At 43.6% G+C, this 18,901-nt stretch overlaps 1 protein-coding gene across 2 annotated transcripts in view; it reads right to left on the bottom strand.

Moving 5' to 3' along the window:
• THBS4 (thrombospondin 4) overlaps positions 1 to 14,330 on the bottom strand; it is a 128,408-nt gene extending 114,078 nt beyond the window's left edge. The window contains exons 1-2 of one of the 2 annotated variants that reach the window (XM_068250110.1): positions 14,277 to 14,330; positions 8,706 to 8,776 (exon numbers count right to left, since the gene is read on the bottom strand). In XM_068250110.1, the coding sequence (XP_068106211.1) occupies positions 8,706 to 8,742 (37 nt within the window). In that variant the 5' untranslated portion in view covers positions 8,743 to 8,776; positions 14,277 to 14,330. Of the gene's footprint in view, positions 1 to 7,607; positions 7,714 to 8,705; positions 8,777 to 14,276 lie in introns of those variants that run through there. The other variant, XM_068250121.1, reaches the window with a different exon arrangement.
• Between the last annotated feature and the right edge of the window lie 4,571 nt (positions 14,331 to 18,901).

Raw genomic sequence — 18,901 nt, forward strand, 5'->3', positions numbered from 1 at the left:
ACCATTATACTACATAGAAATGGTAAGATTGTATGAAAAACTTGTACCATGTATTTCCACCTTTATATTGGTTTAAATGAGTAAGGCCTTGTTCACATTGCATTCCGTTCACAAGGCCGTTAGCATTGGGCGGTTTTGTCTTTTTTTTTCCGATTCCCGGCGCTTGGGTGGGCGATTCTAAGCGTTTTTTTCCGAGCGGTTTTGTAATTTACTCTCTGATGCAAGTCAGGAAGTGAACTCTTTGACATGGAAAATAATAAAATACAATGGGCTTGATTCACAAAAGAGTGCTAACTGTTAGCACGGCCGTTTTCGCGTGAACTTTCGCATTGCGCACGATCGTGAATTTTCACCCGAAACGATAACGTTTTTGCGCGCAAACGCACATTTTTGGGCGAAAATGATATCGATTTCGATGCGAAAATTCACGCGAAAACGGCCATGCTAACAGTTAGCACTCTTTTGTGAATCAAGCCCAATGTATTTATTCTTAAAAAATGTGAACGCAATCGCTGCACAAAGCGATTTCGTGAGCGTTTTGCGTTTCTCCTATACCTTCCATTGAGGCGGAATCGCCTTAAAAATGGCCTGTGCACTGCTTTGCTGCCTGCACAGCGCACGACCCGCGCTGATATGAACCTTCTCATAGACATTCATTGTGTGTGTGTGTGTGTGTGTGTGTGTTATTTTAAATATCGCACGCGGGTGAAAAACAACAAAAACGCCTGCAGTCTGAACGAGCCCTAAGTTAAGTTCCTGAAAATGTGGGGCTCCTGATGAGTCACGCCCACAGAGTGACGAAACGCGTAGGGCGGAGCTTCTGAACACGCACACTGGTAGAACATACACAGACGGAAGCAGCCGGCGCCACAGCGAGGAAGCCTGGAGGGCGGTATGCAGCTTTATGAGATATGCCTTATTGATTTTATTATCCGGTACGCATATATTTGTGTGGGATTTTAACTTTATTAAAGAAGTTTTTTACGCTATGTGGAGGCGGATGTCCTTATGTCTTATAGAGCAAACCGCTGATGGTTATTGATGTGCCTGTTTTCAAGCCTACCTGTGGTGAGCAGGGAAACGAAGGGGGGAGTGTGACCCCCAACCTGCATGTGGTGATTGAAATCCCTTGCACAGTGTGTTTGACGACACAGGGTGTACTTGTGCTAAAAGGTTCATATGCTATGTGCATATATTTCTCTTCTTTATCCAGGTCTTTGTGAACAGGTGACAACGTTGAAAGGAAAGGATTGGATGCGCTGCTGTTTTCAAATGAGTATTTTGACCACATCATCCTCTTTATGCATGTTGTCTTACTCCAAGCTGTATAGGCTCGAAAGCCTACTACCAATTAAGCATATTAGGCGATTTGCACGCTGAGAGTGAGTCTTGATGGGCCAGATGCATGGGCCCGTGGCTGGATTGGAAAAGGGCAGAGAGCTCCAGTCCGACTCAGACGCCAGCAAGGTGGAGGTGGAGTACTGGTTTGGGCTGGTATCATCAAAGATGAGCTTGTGGGGCCTTTTCGGGTTGTGGATGGAGTCAAGCTCAACTCCCAGTCCTACTGCCAGTTTCTGGAAGACACCTTCTTCAAGCAGTGGTACAGGAAGAAGTCTGCATCCTTCAAGAAAAACATGATTTTCATGCAGGACAATGCTCCATCACACGCGTCCAAGTACTCCACAGCGTGGCTGGCAAGAAAGGGTATAAAAGAAGAAAAACTAATGACATGGCCTCCTTGTTCACCTGATCTGAACCCCATTGAGAACATGTGGTCCATCATAAAATGTGAGATTTACAAGGAGGGAAAACAGTACACCTCTCTGAACAGTGTCTGGGAGGCTGTGGTTGCTGCTGCACGCAATGTTGATGGTGAACAGATCAAAACACTGACAGAATCCATGGATGGCAGGCTTTTGAGTGTCCTTGCAAAGAAAGCAGGCTATATTGGTCACTGATTTGTTTTAGTTTCGTTTTTGAATGTCAGAAATGTATATTTGTGAATGTTGAGATGTTATATTGGTTTCACTGGTAAAAATAAATAATTGAAATGGGAATAAATGGGTATATATTTGTTTTTTGTTAAGTTGCCTAATAATTATGCACAGTAAGGGCTGGAACCCACAGGAGCATTTTGGCAGCGTTTTGGCAGCACTGCGACACGCTAGCAGTTTGCCAAAACGCTGGGCTAATGTTAATGGATGGGGCAACTTCCACAGGAGCGTTTGCGTTTCTCAGAAACGCAAACGCAGGACGTGCAGCATTTTGGGAGCGTTAGCGCTTCAATGTAAAGTATTGAAACGCTAGCGGAAACGCTCAGCAAAACCTAAACTGAGCGGTTTCGCTAGCGTTTTGCGGTTCAGCACACTGTAACAAAATGAAAAATAATTCACAGGACCAATCAGGATAAAAACGCAAAACGCTACGCACCCGCTGGGCAAAAAAATACAATGTTGCAAAACACGACCAAAAACGCGCATGAATCCGCTTGCAAACCGCTCAGACAAAACGCTAGCGGTTGCGTTTTGCGTTTGCTGATTTCAGTGGGTTCCAGGCCTAATAGTCACCTGCACACACAGATATCCCCCTAAAATAGCTCAAACTAAAAACAAACTAAGAACTACTTTCAAAAATATTCAGCTTTGATATTGAGTTTTTTGGGTTCATGGTTGTTGTTCAATAATAAAATTATTCTTCAAAAATACAACTTGCCTAATAATTCTGCACTCCCTGTACACGCACACACACACGCTACACACACACACACACACACACTACACACACACACAGATAGACACACACACACACACACACACACACACACACACACAGATAGACACACACACACACAGATAGACACGCACACACAGATAGACACGCACACACATTACCTACACACTACACACACACACACTACACACACTACACACACACACACACACACGTTGTTTCTGACAAATCCAGGCTAATCTATCTTCACACATATATGTGGGTTTAAAAAAAATGTAATGTACAACAAGAACATTGTACTGTCTCTGAAAATAAGATAAATACACATTAATACAGTAATAATATCCCAGAGGTACAGCACAGATGAGGTAAGAAAGCAGAGAAGTTGCATTTCACATGCATTTTGCAAAATTTTATGCAAATTTTTGCATGTGTCCAGCATACTTGAAACAGTAGAGTGTTGTACTGTGCACCCTAGCCCCAGGCCGACTATGAGGCAGGGTGAGGCAGGTTCTTCAGGTGGCGGAAGTGGGGGGGGGGGGGCGGTGCCTGCCTGCCCATGGGTAAAGGAGGGGTGCCGAACTGGAGGGGGTAGCAGCCAGGAAGGAGGGCAGTGGGCACAGTAGTGGGGAGGGGGGGAGGAAATCGGACACCTCCCTTACATAGGTCCCCCCTGTCTGCGCTCCCCCTCCAGCTATTAGCATCAGGCATTGGGGGGGAGGGGGGAAGCAATGACTCACCTCCTTCCGCGTTCCAGCTCTGCGTTCCACCACTTGTCACTTTCTGTACTAGTGGGAGGCATTGCAGGAAGTGACGAGCGGTGAAACGCAGCGCTGGAACGTAAGGACACTGTGCTAATAGCTGGAAGGGGAGCACAGACGGCAGGACCCAGGTGAGGGTGGGTCCAACCCTCCTCCCCACCGCCGTCCCCTTTCCTGGATGCCAGCCCCTCCGGGTTACCTATACTGGGAGAAATGATACCACCTTTTGGAGAGTGGGCGGCATCCTCACAAGTTTACCTCAGGCAGCTAAAGGTCTAGAAATGATCCTGGTGCACATTTGACAATCATGGGCGTTTGAAGAAAATTTTTTTTTGGGGGGGGGGGGGGGGTGTCAAAAAAGGGGGTGAGGTACGCGGCATGTGCAGCACGATCTCCATTAAAAAATCGCATTTCTGAAGAACTAAGGCGAATTCATACTAGAGAGAGAAAAAGATCACTCAGGGCTGGTTCACAACAACAGCGCCTGAGTGCTTTTCAAAGCGCTAGCATTTTACAGAGTGCTTGGATAATGTCTTTCTATGGTCTAGTTCACACCAGAGCAATGAGATTTTTTTCCCAAACACAAACGCAAGTCCTGCAGCATTTTAGAGGTTATTACACCTCAATGCAAAGTATAAGAAAACTGTAAAATCACTTTAAAAATTGCTGAACAGAGTGATTTTCAAAGCATTTATTGCCAAAAGTTGTTAACTTCCAGGGGAAATTGTACTTCCTGTTTTGCCACAAGAACTGAAAAATCCCTAAATGCAAACACTCCAAAATCTAAAATCATTAGGCATGAATAGAAAATCGCTAGGCACATTCCGGGAATCGCTACTGCAAATCACTACAAAATTGCTAAGCATTTGCGATTATGCTGGCCTGGTTCACATTAGCGTTCCCTGTCCGGATCCGCCTGATCGGATCCGGACCGTATACTGTACAAACGGAATGTACGTTCCGCATAGCAATGCAAAGGCTATGCGGACGTTCACACGCGTCCGTTCCCTACAGTACGGAGCCGGACCGGATACTTTTCCAACATGCGCTATTTTTTGGTCCGGCTCATCCGGCCCACGCACCCGGACCGGAGCCTGACTGCACCATCCGGATATAGAAAACCAATGGGAAACGGAAGCACAGAACACATTGGAGACAACACCGGACGTTCTACCCCACTTCCTATGAGGATTTATAGCGGCCATTTCGGATGGGGACACATGGGCCCAGCATATCTGGAGTGGAGCAGCAGTGACACACGTGCTGGAGCTGTTTTGGCAGTATGTTGGAGGTGGAGGTGAGGCCTACAGCGGAGGACCTGATTCTACAGGTGCACCTTCTGCAGACCCCAACAAATTTTAAGGTATTTTGTTGTTTTTTGTTTTTTTTCCCCTACGGATCCGGATGGCAGCCTGAAGCAGTCCTGATGCAAACGGACCGGATCCGGATCGGAACCGTACGGTTCCAATCCGGATCAGGTCCTGATACGATCCGGATCCGGTCCGTTTGCATGCCAAAACACAAGTGTGAACGGGGCCTTAGTAATTTGTGGTGTGAGCTAGCCCTAGCTCATGTCCTTTGTATAGTAGTTCTCTAATAAGACAGAGATAGCAAGGGAGAGAGGTACACAGCTTGCTGGCTTGAGCTACTCACACCTGCTTGTCCATGCCTCCCCTCCTACAGGGAAGACCAGCATGGGGGGACAATCGCTAGGAATCTGATCTTTACAGAGCAGCACCACCACTGGGCATAGCAAAATACAGGTATTTAGGGTATTTTCATTGCTTACAAACAGGTTACGTTGCAGGAGTTTGTAAGTTGAGCAATATGTTAGATAAAAATGAACAACTAGGATGCCTCAGTTGGTTATTTTTAATCAAAATAGCAATCAAAACTCAATCAGAAAAGCCAGGATTTTATTGATTATGAGTATGGTAGTAGCAGGGGGACTGACAATCCTTTTAGACACGGTTATTGTTCATCAGATCTGCCTGCAATAATAACAAGACTCCTAAATAAGTGTAGATCATGTGAAGGAATTATAACATGAACCCAAGGTGAAAATAAACTGATGAGATAAACAAATGTATATATCCTCCTACTCCTAAAAATGACCTTTTTTTCAGATATCCCATGGCTTCATTTTATATTTAAACATTTACAAACTAGATTGAATGTTTTTTTTGTCTCTGCTCAGTGGCAGCCTATTAAGTGTCCCTCAATGAAAATACATAAATTATTGACCTTGTTCTATCTCTCCCCTGCCATCAGAAGTTGTATTCTGCCAGGAAAACTTTTATGGCTGTAATTTGCTTATCAGTGATGCTTACTGTATTCCCAACAAGGTACAGACAAGACACAAGCTGTCACTGAAAATTAACTCTTTCAGGCATTAAAATAAAACAAGTAAAAAGTAGTTATGTTCTGCACTGTGCATGCACGTGTTATCTCATGTCACATATTGCCTTGGGTACACTTTAAAGCCACAAAGTGTAGTATTTAAAACAAAACACATTTATTTTACTCCCACAGAAACTATTAAAGGATAACCGAGGTGACATGTGACATGATGAAATAGACATGGGTATGTACAGTGCCTAGCACACAAATACAGTTGTGTTCAAAATGATTCAACCCCCACTGAAATGGTTTTACCAGTTAGTTTCAGTCATCTTGTTTACAATTAAATCAAAGAGGCACTTGTAAGTCAGACAAATATAACATAACATGTATAATGAAATAACCACAAATGTCTTTTCTGTGCTCACATCATTATCAGTTTTATTCAACCCCCAAGTGACATTCATTCTTAGTATTTAGTACAACATCCTTTTCCAGTTATAACAGCTTTTAAACGTGAAGCATAGCTTGACACAAGTGTCTTGCAGCGATCTACGGGTATCTTAGCCCATTCTTCATGGGCAAAAGCCTCCAGTTCAGTCACATTCTTAGGCTTGCGCGCTGCAACTGCTTTCTTTAAGTCCCACCAGAGGTTCTCAATTGGATTTAAGTCTGGTGACTGCGATGGCCACTCCAAAATGTTCCAGCCTTTATTCTGCAACCATGCTCTAGTGGACTTGGAGGTATGCTTGGGATCATTGTCCTGTTGAAAGGCCCAACGTCTCCCAAGCCTTTAGGTTTGTGACGGACTGCATCACATTTTCATCCAATATCTCCTGGTACTGAAGAGAATTCATGGCACCTTGCACACGCTGAAGCTTCCCTGTACCTGCAGAAGCACAACAGTCCAAAGTATGATTGACCCCCCGCCATGCTTCACAGTAGGCAAGGTGTTCTTTTATTCATAGGCCTTGTTCTTCCTCCTCGAAACATAGCGTTGATCCATGGGCTCAAACAGTTCCAATTTTTTTTCATCAGTCCACAGAACACTATCCCAAAACGTTTGTGGTAGTGTTCTGCAAGACCCTTGTGTCAAGCTATGCTTCATGTTTAAAAGCTGTTAACTTGACTTAACTGGAAAAGTATGCTGTACTAAGTACTAAGAATGAATGTCACTTGGGCTTTGAATAAACTGATAATGGATGTGAGCACAGAAAAGACATTTATGGTTATTTCATTATAAATGTTATGTTATATTTGTCTGACTTAAAAGTACCTCTTTGATTTAATTGTAAACAAGATGACTGAAATGATCTAAATCAATGTCAAACTGGCCAAAACACTCAATTTTAGTGGTGGTTGAATAATTTTGAACACAACTATAACTATGCTGTGTTCCTTTTTTTCTTTCTCTGCCTGAAAGAGTTAAATATCAGGTATGAGTGGCTGACTCAGTCCTGACTCAGACAGGAAGTGACTACAGCGTGACCCTCACTTATAAGAAATTCCAACTAAAAAAAAAACTTTCCTAGTAGAAAAGGACTTCTGAGAGCAGGAAATAGATGAAAAGGTCAATAGTTTATAGATTTTAGCTCTGGCATACTTCAACGAACGTGTCATAGAGCAAAAACAATAAAACTGTGCAATATCCTAAAAAGTCATTTTTTGGGGAGAAGGAAGATTGTTACAATTTTTTATTTCATTAGTTCATTAGACGCCTCGGGTGTCATTTAAAGCAAACCTATGAGAGGAATAAAAGTAAAGTTAGATACTTACCTCAGTAAAGTGTAGCCCAGGAGTGGACAAACTTTTCTTGGATCAGGCCATATTCCTCTAAGATGCAGCTTGCAGATAGAGTGTCTGTCTTCCTAATAGAAAAGTCCCCACCCATGTATATTGTATAGTGGGAACAAATAATAATAATACAAAAAATGTAAATGTGTTTTAAAATGACAGTTTATAACATTTTTCCTTTGCATTTTCAAAACTGATTATCTCAAAAACTCTTTAAAAAATTAATATTACCCACCTTAACGTATCTAGCAATTTTGGTGGCGATAGCAAGTATGTGGGGTTTGCTATTAACCACTAAGGTTGGCAGGAAATTATGCAAAATTACGCAAATTGTGAAATGACGGTTCCTGATTAAGTTTACATATGAAATTAATTACAATTTTCCCCAAATCACAATGCAAAATTACAATGTGATTTACACTGTGAAAATTACGATCATGAGAAATTCGTGCTCATCCCTAACCAGCACAGGACCAATAAAGAGCGAATACTGCAGATGAGAGGAACCCTTGAGGCCTACTGGCCATAGTGCTGTCACAACCTCTGCATCCCCCATTGCTATGCCACTGCACAGAGCAGTCTATGCACTTGGTGCTGTCCCCTGCTGACCATTTTTTTTTCATGCCTGCCAGCAGTACAGATGCTGACCCGTAGGATCACGGAGGATCAAACTACATGAACAAATTACACGGCGAGTATCAATCATTTCTTGATCTTCCATTTTTTAACTTCTCACTCAGAGTATTGATCTAATTTTTTTTTTACCCTATCTTTTGGTAAAGTTCTTCTTTAAATAAAGGAAACACATAGATGCACATAAATCAGTATTTTACTCCAGGGATTGACAAACTGTACCACACACACACCATTAAATAAATGGGCTGTGCTGGTATAGGGGCAAGAGAGCTACAGCATGCAGCCCGACCACAATGGCTGGCAAAACATAAAATATTCATCCTTATTCTTTATATAGCTCTATACTATTCTGTCCACTCAGCTGTTTTGACTCCTGGTTATAAGGACAAGTCCACAATTTGTCACCTTACAATAGAGTTTAAGAAGTCAAGAGTCCTCACTGACCTTGAACAGTGTTTTTGCACACTTTAACTTGTTGCATCTGCTCTTCTCTGAGACTTCTGGGTACCCACCTGCTGCAGAGGCAACACAATTGTTAGTTTAGAGCCCATTTGCAAGCATGTACGTATATAACCTATACCAGAGGTGTAACTAAGGAGCTATGGGCCCCGGTGCGAGTTTCACATTGGGCCTCCCAAGCACTCTATACGTAACAAATGATATGGCAAGGAAATGAGCAGACTAGTGCCTACCTGAAAAAGAGTGCAAGCCCCACTTGTGGGGTCGAATACACACCGAGCATACACATAACCTGTCTACCACTGGAGGATGTTGGTTTCCTGTAACAGCTTGCATGCAACCTATTAAGTACTTGTCCCCCCCACTGCAAAGAAGTCAATCCTCCATGGGAGGGGCCTAACACTAACTAAATCCTAACCTATGTATATGCATAGCCTGGGTGCGCTACCAAGTAAAATTGAAAAATCGAAAATTGCGCAAAAAATGTTTTTTTGTAGCGCTGCTCATTTCCTTGCTATGTACTAATGTAATTTGTTTTAGGTCAGCTGCTACCACTTAACAGCCATGCTTCTGTTTGGGTTCAAGGTGCGTTTGTAGTTCCTGGGGGGGCTCAGCGCATCTCTGATTGGAGGCCATTCGGAGGCGGCCTGGTGTTGCGCTGATCCACCTTTTGCGCAATTTTCGATTTTTCAATTTTACTTGGTAGCGCACCCAGGCTATGCATATACATAGGTTAGGATTTAGTTAGTGTTAGGCCCCTCCCATGGAGGATTGACTTCTTTGCAGTGGGAGGGACAAATACTCAATAGGTTGCATGCAAGCTGTTACAGGAAACCAACATCCTCCAGTGGTAGACAGGTCATGTGTATGCTCGGTGTGTATTCGACCCCACAAGTGGGGCTTGCACTCTTTTGCAGGTAGGCACTAGTCTGTTTTTAAGTAGCGCTGCTCATTTCCTTGCTATGTACTAATTTAATTCGTTTTAGGTCAGCTGCTCCCACTTAACAGCCATGCTTTTGGTGTATATGCGGAGCTTCTGTTTGGGTTCAAGGTGCGTTTGTAGTTCCTGGGGGGACTCAGCGCATCTCTGATTGGAGGCCATTCGGAGGCGGCCTGGTGTTGCGCTGATCCATCTTTTGCGTAACAAATGATATGGTGCGCCAAAACCTGCCAATGGCAACTACAGTGTCAGAGGTGCAAGCAGGGGATGGGGAACAGTTTGTTAATGATTACTACTATTCAAATCTTCTATACAAATGATTATTACAAGCACAGGACCAATACGGAGCTAATATTGTGATTCAGAGAGGGCCCTACGGGGCCCCTCTGGCCCAAAGGCCCCGATGCGGTTGCAACCTCTGCAACCCCTATTGCTACGCCACTGACCTATACAATAAAGCTATCCATGGATGCTTAAAGAGAGTCTGAGGTGGGCTCAAAAAATTAAAAAAAGAGTAGGCTGGCTAATCTGTGGGGCAGAGCGGATCAGGTAGCAGCAAAAACCACCGCTCCACGCTGCTCCTGTGGGTCGCACTGGCCCACTTTCACTTTTGTGACCTATAGGTCACGACGCTGGGATGAGAGATTGATTCTCTCATCCAGCGTGCAGGGAGGCGGGAGAGCAGCAGGCGGCACGGCCAGGGAGAGAGAGCTGCCCAATGGCAGCTCTGGAAATCCTGTAAGAACGCCTCTGGTGGCATTTTGAACAGGGAATCCCTCTCCTTGTGTTTACCTCCGAGATGGCGACAAATAATGTTGCCAATCTTGGGGGGCTATAGCGCGGCGGAGGAGGACACAGAGGCTTGTTATGAGGCAGAGAACATGCCTCTGTGTCCCATCTGCCCACCTTGGGTTCTCTTTAACCACTTTGCATCCAGACGTTGTTTCCCCATTATGGCACAGAACAGTTTTGGCATTTCAGCTATGTCCCTATTTAATCAGCAATAACTTTATCCCTACTTATGACACCTAAATGAAATATATATTCAAATGTTTTTTCACAACAAACTAGGTGTTCATTGTATGGCATTTTTTCCCTAAAACAGTTTTATTTTCTATGCATTTTCGTGGTGAAATAAAGGGGGGGGGGGGGAGGGGGAAATAGAAAAAAACACACATTTTTTCTCAGTTTTACCAATTCCAGTTTAAAAATAAAAAGCGCTACTTTAGATAAAAAACACAAATTTTGTTTGGCTATTTATACCGTTTATCACAAAAACTTAGCTTATGTTACTGTCACAATTTATGGTGAGGATATTTGATTCTGAAATAATGCTACAGTGTATATTTTTCACTATGAACTGAGAAAATAAAAGCATTTTAATGGCAAAAAATCAATCTTATTGGCTCAGGGAACATATATTCCCTTTCACCAATTAGTGCTGGCGGTTTGCACAGGAGCAAAGCTGAAGCTGTGCCTCAGCTACAATATGTATATCTACACCCTTGTGGTTTACATGAAGTCACACAGGACGTAGATATACTGTAGTGGTGGATACAGGGCCGGCCTGCCCATAAGGCGGGGTGAAACTTTTGCCTCAGGCGGCACTTCTGGGGGGCGGCACCCACCCGTCCGTGGGTGTGGGGGGCCGCCCGAGCTGGAGGTGATAGCGAGCAGGAAGGGGGTATTGGGCCTAGCGGCGAGGAGGGGGGGGGTCGGACCTTCCTCGCCTGGGTCCCCCGTCCTCCACTCCCCTCCAGCTTTAAAAAGTTACGTTGCTGCAGCTATTGTAAGAGGCAACGGGCGGGGATCACTCACCTCTTCCTCGTTCCAGTATTGTGAGTGGGCGGCGTAGCAGGAAGTGACGTCAGTCAGGAAGAGGTGAGTGATCCCTGCCTGTTGCCTCTTACAATAGCTGCAGCAACGTAACTTTTTAAAGCTGGAGGGGAGCGGAGGATGGGGGACCCAGGTGAGGGAGGGGTGGTGGGTCCGACCCCCCTCCCCGCCACTAGGCCCAATACCCCCTTCCTGCCCGCTATCCCCACCAGCTCGGGCGGCCCCCCACACCCACGGCTTGGGGGGGCGGCGATTTCTTTAAAGATTGTTTCAGGCGGCAAAAAGTCTAGGGCCGGGCCTGGGTGGATAAAGTGGTTAAGCAGAATGATTGCCCAGTCAATACATTCAAAAGGAATTGGTGGAATCTGAGATATTTATGTCACTGTTAGCAAATTAAATGAATTTCTCCCTCCGAGTCGGTCTGTTTGTGCCTTCAAATGGGCTCTGACAGTATCACTAAGGAAAGTGTTCTAGACAAACAGTGTGTGTCATAGCATATAAAGTAGTCCTTACAGATCCTCGGGCCAAGACCTAAACATTCTTAACACATAAGACTGTAAAAAGGCTATTTTAGGTCTAGTTTGCTGCGCTGTTGTGAGCGCGTCATTCCTGCCAAAGCTTTTCCAAGGAATTTTAATATTCTGAATCCAGCCCAGTATGACAAGGCATGGCAAGGGAGTTTATTGGAAGAGTCAGAAGAACATTAATTTTGTAAGAAATGCCAGCATCCCAAAGTGGAATGTGTAAATGGTTGAATGCTCAGTATCTGGGTATCAAGCTGGGAGCTGAGAGGGAGGAGCACATAGCTCAGTGTATTCTGGCCTGTGCAGGATGGCAGGGGACTGATATAATTCTCTACAGATGTCACTCTGGCTTTTGATCTCAGCGCCTGGTAGGAATGAAAACTTTTCCAGACCTGCCTAGGGGAATTTGCACAGTAATCTATCAGTCTCTGAAGAACAGATCACTCAGATTTTACCTTATTCATTACATTAACCCTTTAGCAGCCAATTTATTTAGAGGCTTGCAAGTGCTCCAGGCCAATTTATTTTAGTACACATTTTTTTATTTCTTATTTGTTACATTTCCTTGTTTCTAATGATTACCGCTGTAATGTGTATCTACGGCCACTTGTTACTAGGGGGCAGTGTGAGACAACAGAGGACTTCTGCTTTCAGATTCTATATTTTCTGCTAGCCGAGAGACATCAAAGTATTCTAAGAATTTACAGCACAACGAGTTCTGCCGACTGAGGTCAAAAGCAATGGACATCTCAAACAAGATAACTTTATTTAAGCTGCAAATGAGTTAAAGAGGGACTAAAGTGAAAATAATGTAATATTATAAAATTGCATTTTTTTTACAATATTCATTTATAAATTAGTGTTTGCCCATTGAAAAATTGTTCCTTACCCTGATTTACTTTCTTAAATTTACCACAGGTGGCGACATCTTTAGTCTTGTCATGTGATCTCTGTGGAGTTTCGTTTACTGAGAGTTCCAAAGCCAGCGTAAATGTTACCCGATGTCCCAGAATGCTCGGGGTGGGATAGAAGAATTCAAAATATATAAACAGCCTAGGCTACGCATCTGTGGTAGGGCGGGGCTAAATATATACAGCAATATATAGATATAGCCTCCGGACCTGATAAAATCAAGTTTGCAATTAAGTTCCTGAACCAGAATGGGAAAACATTACAGCCTCGAATTAAGCTTTAATTACTTAAGATAAAATATAAGTAGTGTTGGTTCACTTGGCATATTTGAATTGTTCTGAATTCTGCAGATTTGATCCTGAATCTTTGTGCATGCGCACCGCGGCAGGGGGGTGTTAACTTACCTCTGTCGTCGCCTCTGTGTGCAAGTTTTTCAGATCTGATGCTGAATCACTGGTGTATGTGCATTGCAACTCCGCCTTGTTGGCTCCTCCGTGCGTTGCTCTCCACGTCGCTTTCCATCTCTCCGATACCTTCACGAGGAAGTATTTGAGAACTGGAATGTGACATGGACGGCTGCACACAAAGGTGGGGACAAGGGTGAGGTAACACCCCTGTCGCGGTGCGCATGCATGAAGATTCAGGTTCAGAAACACAAAATTTGGAACGAGGGTCCAAATTCAAATATGCCGAATGCACCAATATTAAATATATGCAGAAATGGACATGAGGTTCTAGTTCTTGCTTCACACACACATTCAGATGCCATTACAATTAGCTATGAATCCCTACTGGACAACAGCTTGAACCTGTATAGACTTATGTTTCAACTCCACTTATGTTTCTATTCCAGCAGTAACAGGCTGGGAATTTCATCTGATCCATTAGTTGCCGCTATACAAGTAATCCAGTAAACAAGGGAGAAGGCACACAGACTTTTCAACTTGCGTTTATCTAAACTTTAGCAAATACACAACATGTTTTGGGGTAACCCCCTTCATCAGGTGTACATGCTCCCCCAAAAACACAGTGTTTAAATAAATGGACCAAGTGCACCACACCCATCAAGGACACCCCCCTCTTTGGTCAGCTGACCCATGACATCACATTCCTATGAGGGTTAACCCATTGTTGTCCCATAGAAAAAAAGTCCATAATCCATATATATGGAAAAAAAAGTACCAAAACCTGCAAAAGAAAAAGAAAGTACACAGGGCACTACATACCAGTCTACCCATTGAACCTGATGTACATATCAATCATTCTAAACTCAAGGGCGATCGCCCACAATTTTACAATGCAACCGCTATGCAACAATATATTGACCGATTGGTCTAATCTTACCACCTTCCAATCGATATTCCCAGAGACGTAAATGGACCGAATGCCCATCATCATCTGAGGAGAGAGGGGGACAAAAACAATTGCATAAATTTGCAAGCACAATATTACAGAAAGCATTTCAGGCTAAACATTTCATTCATCCCTCTTGGGGCAATGGTATCCAATCCCCGCATCCACCTTGCTTCCTTCTGTAATAACATTTTTTCTCTATCACCTCCTCCCTGCAGTGGTGGAATGTGGTCAAGCACCAGCCAGCGGAGCTGCGACACCCCATGGCCACGATCAAAGAAATGCCTGGCCACTGGGGTGTCGCAGGCCCCCACCTCCGGTCTATAGCCACGAATTCAACCCCTATGCTCCTGAATTACAAGTAACCTCTACTTTCTACACATGGCATTTTCATCTTCCGCCACAAAGACCATTTAAACGCTTGCAGGTTGTAGGAATCATCATAAGAAAGAAAAATGCATGGTCAAGCCTGACTACTTAAATACAAACTATGTCATCTCACTGAGCTAAATTGATGGTTCAGTGGAATTTACTGTATGTAACTTCACCATTTGCAAAGCGTGTTACAAAGGATTTTATGATTTCTGAAGGTATTGAATGGTTTTGTTCTTACAGGAATCATTACACACATGGATAATAATGTGTTATTGGAAACAACATAACAATGAGTCAAGGATTAAATGGGAGAAATAGTGCCAAGATCTTTTTTTTCCATTTAAAGTACACATTTCACCTTCCAACACATGGTAAAATAAGCACTGATTAGTCACATAAAAGATTCCTGATCTGTATTAGGGCTCAAACCCACTAGAAGGCTTTTCTAAGCGCCAGTGATTTGAAAAAAATTCTTGCTAATGCAATGCTATGGGGGATTTTTATAAAATCACATCTCTCAAGTGGGATCACACCCATAGCATTACTACATTAGCAAGAGCTTTTTAAATCACAAAGTGCTCAGAAAAACACTCCTAGTGGGTTCCAGGCCTGACTGAACTTTCTTTATCAGCACAGTTATTGTTTGCCTAGATTTACAGAATGCTCAGCAAGCTCATGGTGAACCACAACTCCTACAGGGATTATTATTATTATTTATTGAATTTATAAAGCGCCAACATATTACGCAGCGCTGATGAGCAGAAACTACGCCAGTGCGAATTTACGCATCATAGTTCGCATCTACACATCGTGGTTCGTAGGTGGAGTTTCAAAACTACGCTTACGAATTTACGCCTAGCAAAGTACCGCTACGCGTAGCTTACGCCCACTATGCGTAGTTAACATGTGTATTGCATGTATATGCGTTACTCGCGTCTAATTTACCGCGTGTGATTGTATGCTCACAAATTTACACGTTGGAAAGGGGAAGGTACGCATAGAAGAGTTCCCGGTATAAGCTTTTAAAGAGGAATTAACGCGTAAAAATTTCTGCATGCGGGCATAAGCATCCGCATACACTACGCTTCCCACTGTGCGTAATTCTGTATTTTAACGTATAGTCTATGAAATGCATACGAAGCGAATATTTGATTTCGAAACCATAGTTTGGCGAAGCGTAATTGCGTAAAACTACGCGTAGTTCTAGCATAGTTGACTGACTACGACCATCCCTGAACTCCTAGGAGTATATAAGGGGCAGACCACAAAGCCTCCTTACCATGGCCGTTTCTGGGCAGTGCGGGCAGGAAGACCGCCCTCGGCGCAGACTGGCAAGTAGAAGAAGGGGGGCACAGGCAGAAGGACATAACCGCTAGGGAGCTGGTGACGCACCGTGCAGCCAAATGGAAGAAGAAAGAAGATTACCAGCACGATCACCTTCCTTGACTCCTCCTAGGTTGCCTGCGTCAGACATAACGTTATCATCACGTCACCACCGTGCAATGACACCTGATGTCCTGTAGCGGTACTGCAGGCTGTCAGTGCGCGGCGCTCATGGAGGAGTCGGCTTTCCGAGCTCTCTTCGCCTGTGTGTTTTCCTGGTCCCTGCTTCTTCCTGGATGACCTGCTGGTCACTAGTAAGTAGGCAGATCTACTTGTGCCCGGTGGCTGTGTGACTGTCCCTAAAGAATAAGGGTTTGTAAGTCCACGAGGGTGGGGGTGCCATTTTTACACCCTCACCACCTGGGTGCAATTTATCCTAGAAACTGCCCTGCTCCTTACTAAAATGCTATGCAAAATAGAAGTTTGCCTTCTTAAAGCAAACCTGAAGCGAAAATAAACTTATGCTATCATGAATTATATGTGTAGTACAGCTAAGAAATAGAACACAAGTAGCAAAGAAAAGAGTCTCATATTGTTTTCCAGTACAGGAAGAGTTAAAAAATTCTAGTTATCTATGCAAAAGAGCTTTTCAACTCACTGGGTGGAATACAGTCCTGTTTTCGGAAGCACTTAAACAGCCAAAAAAAAGCTTGAGATAAGTTTTTACTGCAGGACAATTCAAAGGGTTATTATTTCTGCTTTGTTTTGTAGCTTAAAAGACACGGGGCCATATCCTATTCCAGGTAATAAGCTACATCTGCAAGCAATTTGGATGTCCCCCTCAACTCCATTTACCAGCTCCTATGGCTGGAGCAGCAGATGGGGGTGCCGTGCAGGGAGGAGAGGCAAAACCTCCTTCTACTTGCAAAGTACTGTGCTCCCTGCTGATGGCCACAGAGATCTTCAGACAAACCCAGGTCTGAATGGGTGCCTTGTAATGACTGTGCAATACAGGGAGAAGGTGGGTAGAGTTCCTCTGTGCTCAGAGGAAAAGGCTGGTGCCTCCTCCCTCCCTACAACCTGCAGCTGATGATGGGAATGAGGGAGGAGATTGGACAGCGCTCAGACTACTATTCAGTCTAGCCAAACAGTATCTGATATTTGCACAGGGCATCAGCACTGCAAAGCCAGTCAACCAGGTAATAATAAAAGAATACAGCAAAAATGGTTTATGTGCAATGTATAAAATGTTCATTCAATGGCGTGGTCTGCACCAAAAAAATAAAAGACTGTTAAAGTGGACCCAAATTAAAAATACAAGATTTCAGAAATAAAATCTATTTTCTAAATTATAATGATAAATAGCAGCCTTTTTTCAGCTGCATGATGACAAATATAAAATATTTTACATTTATTGGAGGAACCCCTCCCTTCCTTTCATATTGCCGGGATAGACGGCACTGAGAGGCAGGGCTGCAGCCATTAGCCCTGCCTCAACAGCAGCAAAATCTATGACCAAGTTGGTCGTAGATTTTGCAGGGGGGGATTTGGGGGGTAAGAGACCCCCGTTTAGCCGCGGGATAGCGGCGTTTTAGCAGGGGCACACATGCCCCTGCTGAATATAAGCACTGAAGCGAGATTTATTCTCACTTCAGTGTCTCTTTAAAGGAACACTATCAAACCAAGTGTTCTACAATGACAATGTACAAATAATGTCTCAGTAGCTGTGTAAACATTTTCCTACTTTTCATGTTAAATATCAGAGGCAAAAGCTGTAATTCACTGTGTGTAGATTTTAGCTGCATATGGAATGTATCATTTGCAAAGGTATGAATCTCTTCAGTCTGACATGCTAAGAACAGTGTAATATTGAAGCAGATTTATATGAAATGCTTCTGGTGTCATGTTTCACACACTATTACAAATGTATAAGTTGCACATAAGATACATTTCCTCTGCTCTCTGCAGACAGCAGCTCTCTGAGAGCTTTCTCACACACAGGTTTAACAGATGTAGTGTGAGGGAATCCCCTCCCCTCATGATTCACTCAGCGGTCAGTTTTGGCAACACTGAAGTGTGAAAGGAATTAGATAACAGTAAATAAAGAGATAAGCATTGAAATGTATACAGCGGTACTTAGCAGCACTTTCCAAACTATTCCTATCTCAATTGAAAAAAAACCCCAAGGTAATCAATAGAGTTCCTTTAATTATCAAAAGGTTAAAAATTCAACATACTAAAAAATTTAAAAATACACATGGTACATTTAACCCTTGGATAATAAAGAGTTTTGATTTGCTATTTGATTCCGGTCACACCATCATATGAAGATTATATCACCTGTAGATGTGCTTTATTTTGTCTTGGCTTTTTTACTTATTCGATACATGATGGATGCAGGGGTGAGTCTGGGATGCCTGGCACCTGGGTGCAAGATTTTCTCTGGCGCCTATGGGAGTGGTTAAATTAACCACGCCCAACCACATAACTACACCCATGTCCTGCCTAATCACACCCACACTGTTAAGCTTGGAGGTGTAATCTCCACAGTCAGCATGCAACACATAAGCTGACGTGAAGGAGGTACACACACCAGCACAAGGAATCAGGATATCCCCAGTTTAGTGGAGGAGAGGACTGACTCCAATAGGAGATTGTGGTGCACAGAGCCGGTGCAGATCCGAACAGCCACAAACAACACTTTCGTAATAACGTCTCAGCGCAAAGTAGCGCTGAGCGCATAAACCAGGACTGAGGAGATCAGGACAGGTAGACAGAATGAACGCTTGCTTAACTAGCCACTACTTAGTGACAGCAAGCGTCCACAATAAAACAGACTGGAATGAGGTAGCCAATGCGTTTGCAGCAATGGCGTGCCTCACAAAGACAGGACAGGATAGTCAGGAAATAGCAGGATC

This window comes from Hyperolius riggenbachi, chromosome 1 (genome assembly GCF_040937935.1).
Source record: "Hyperolius riggenbachi isolate aHypRig1 chromosome 1, aHypRig1.pri, whole genome shotgun sequence".
Taxonomy (NCBI): Eukaryota; Metazoa; Chordata; class Amphibia; order Anura; family Hyperoliidae; genus Hyperolius; species Hyperolius riggenbachi.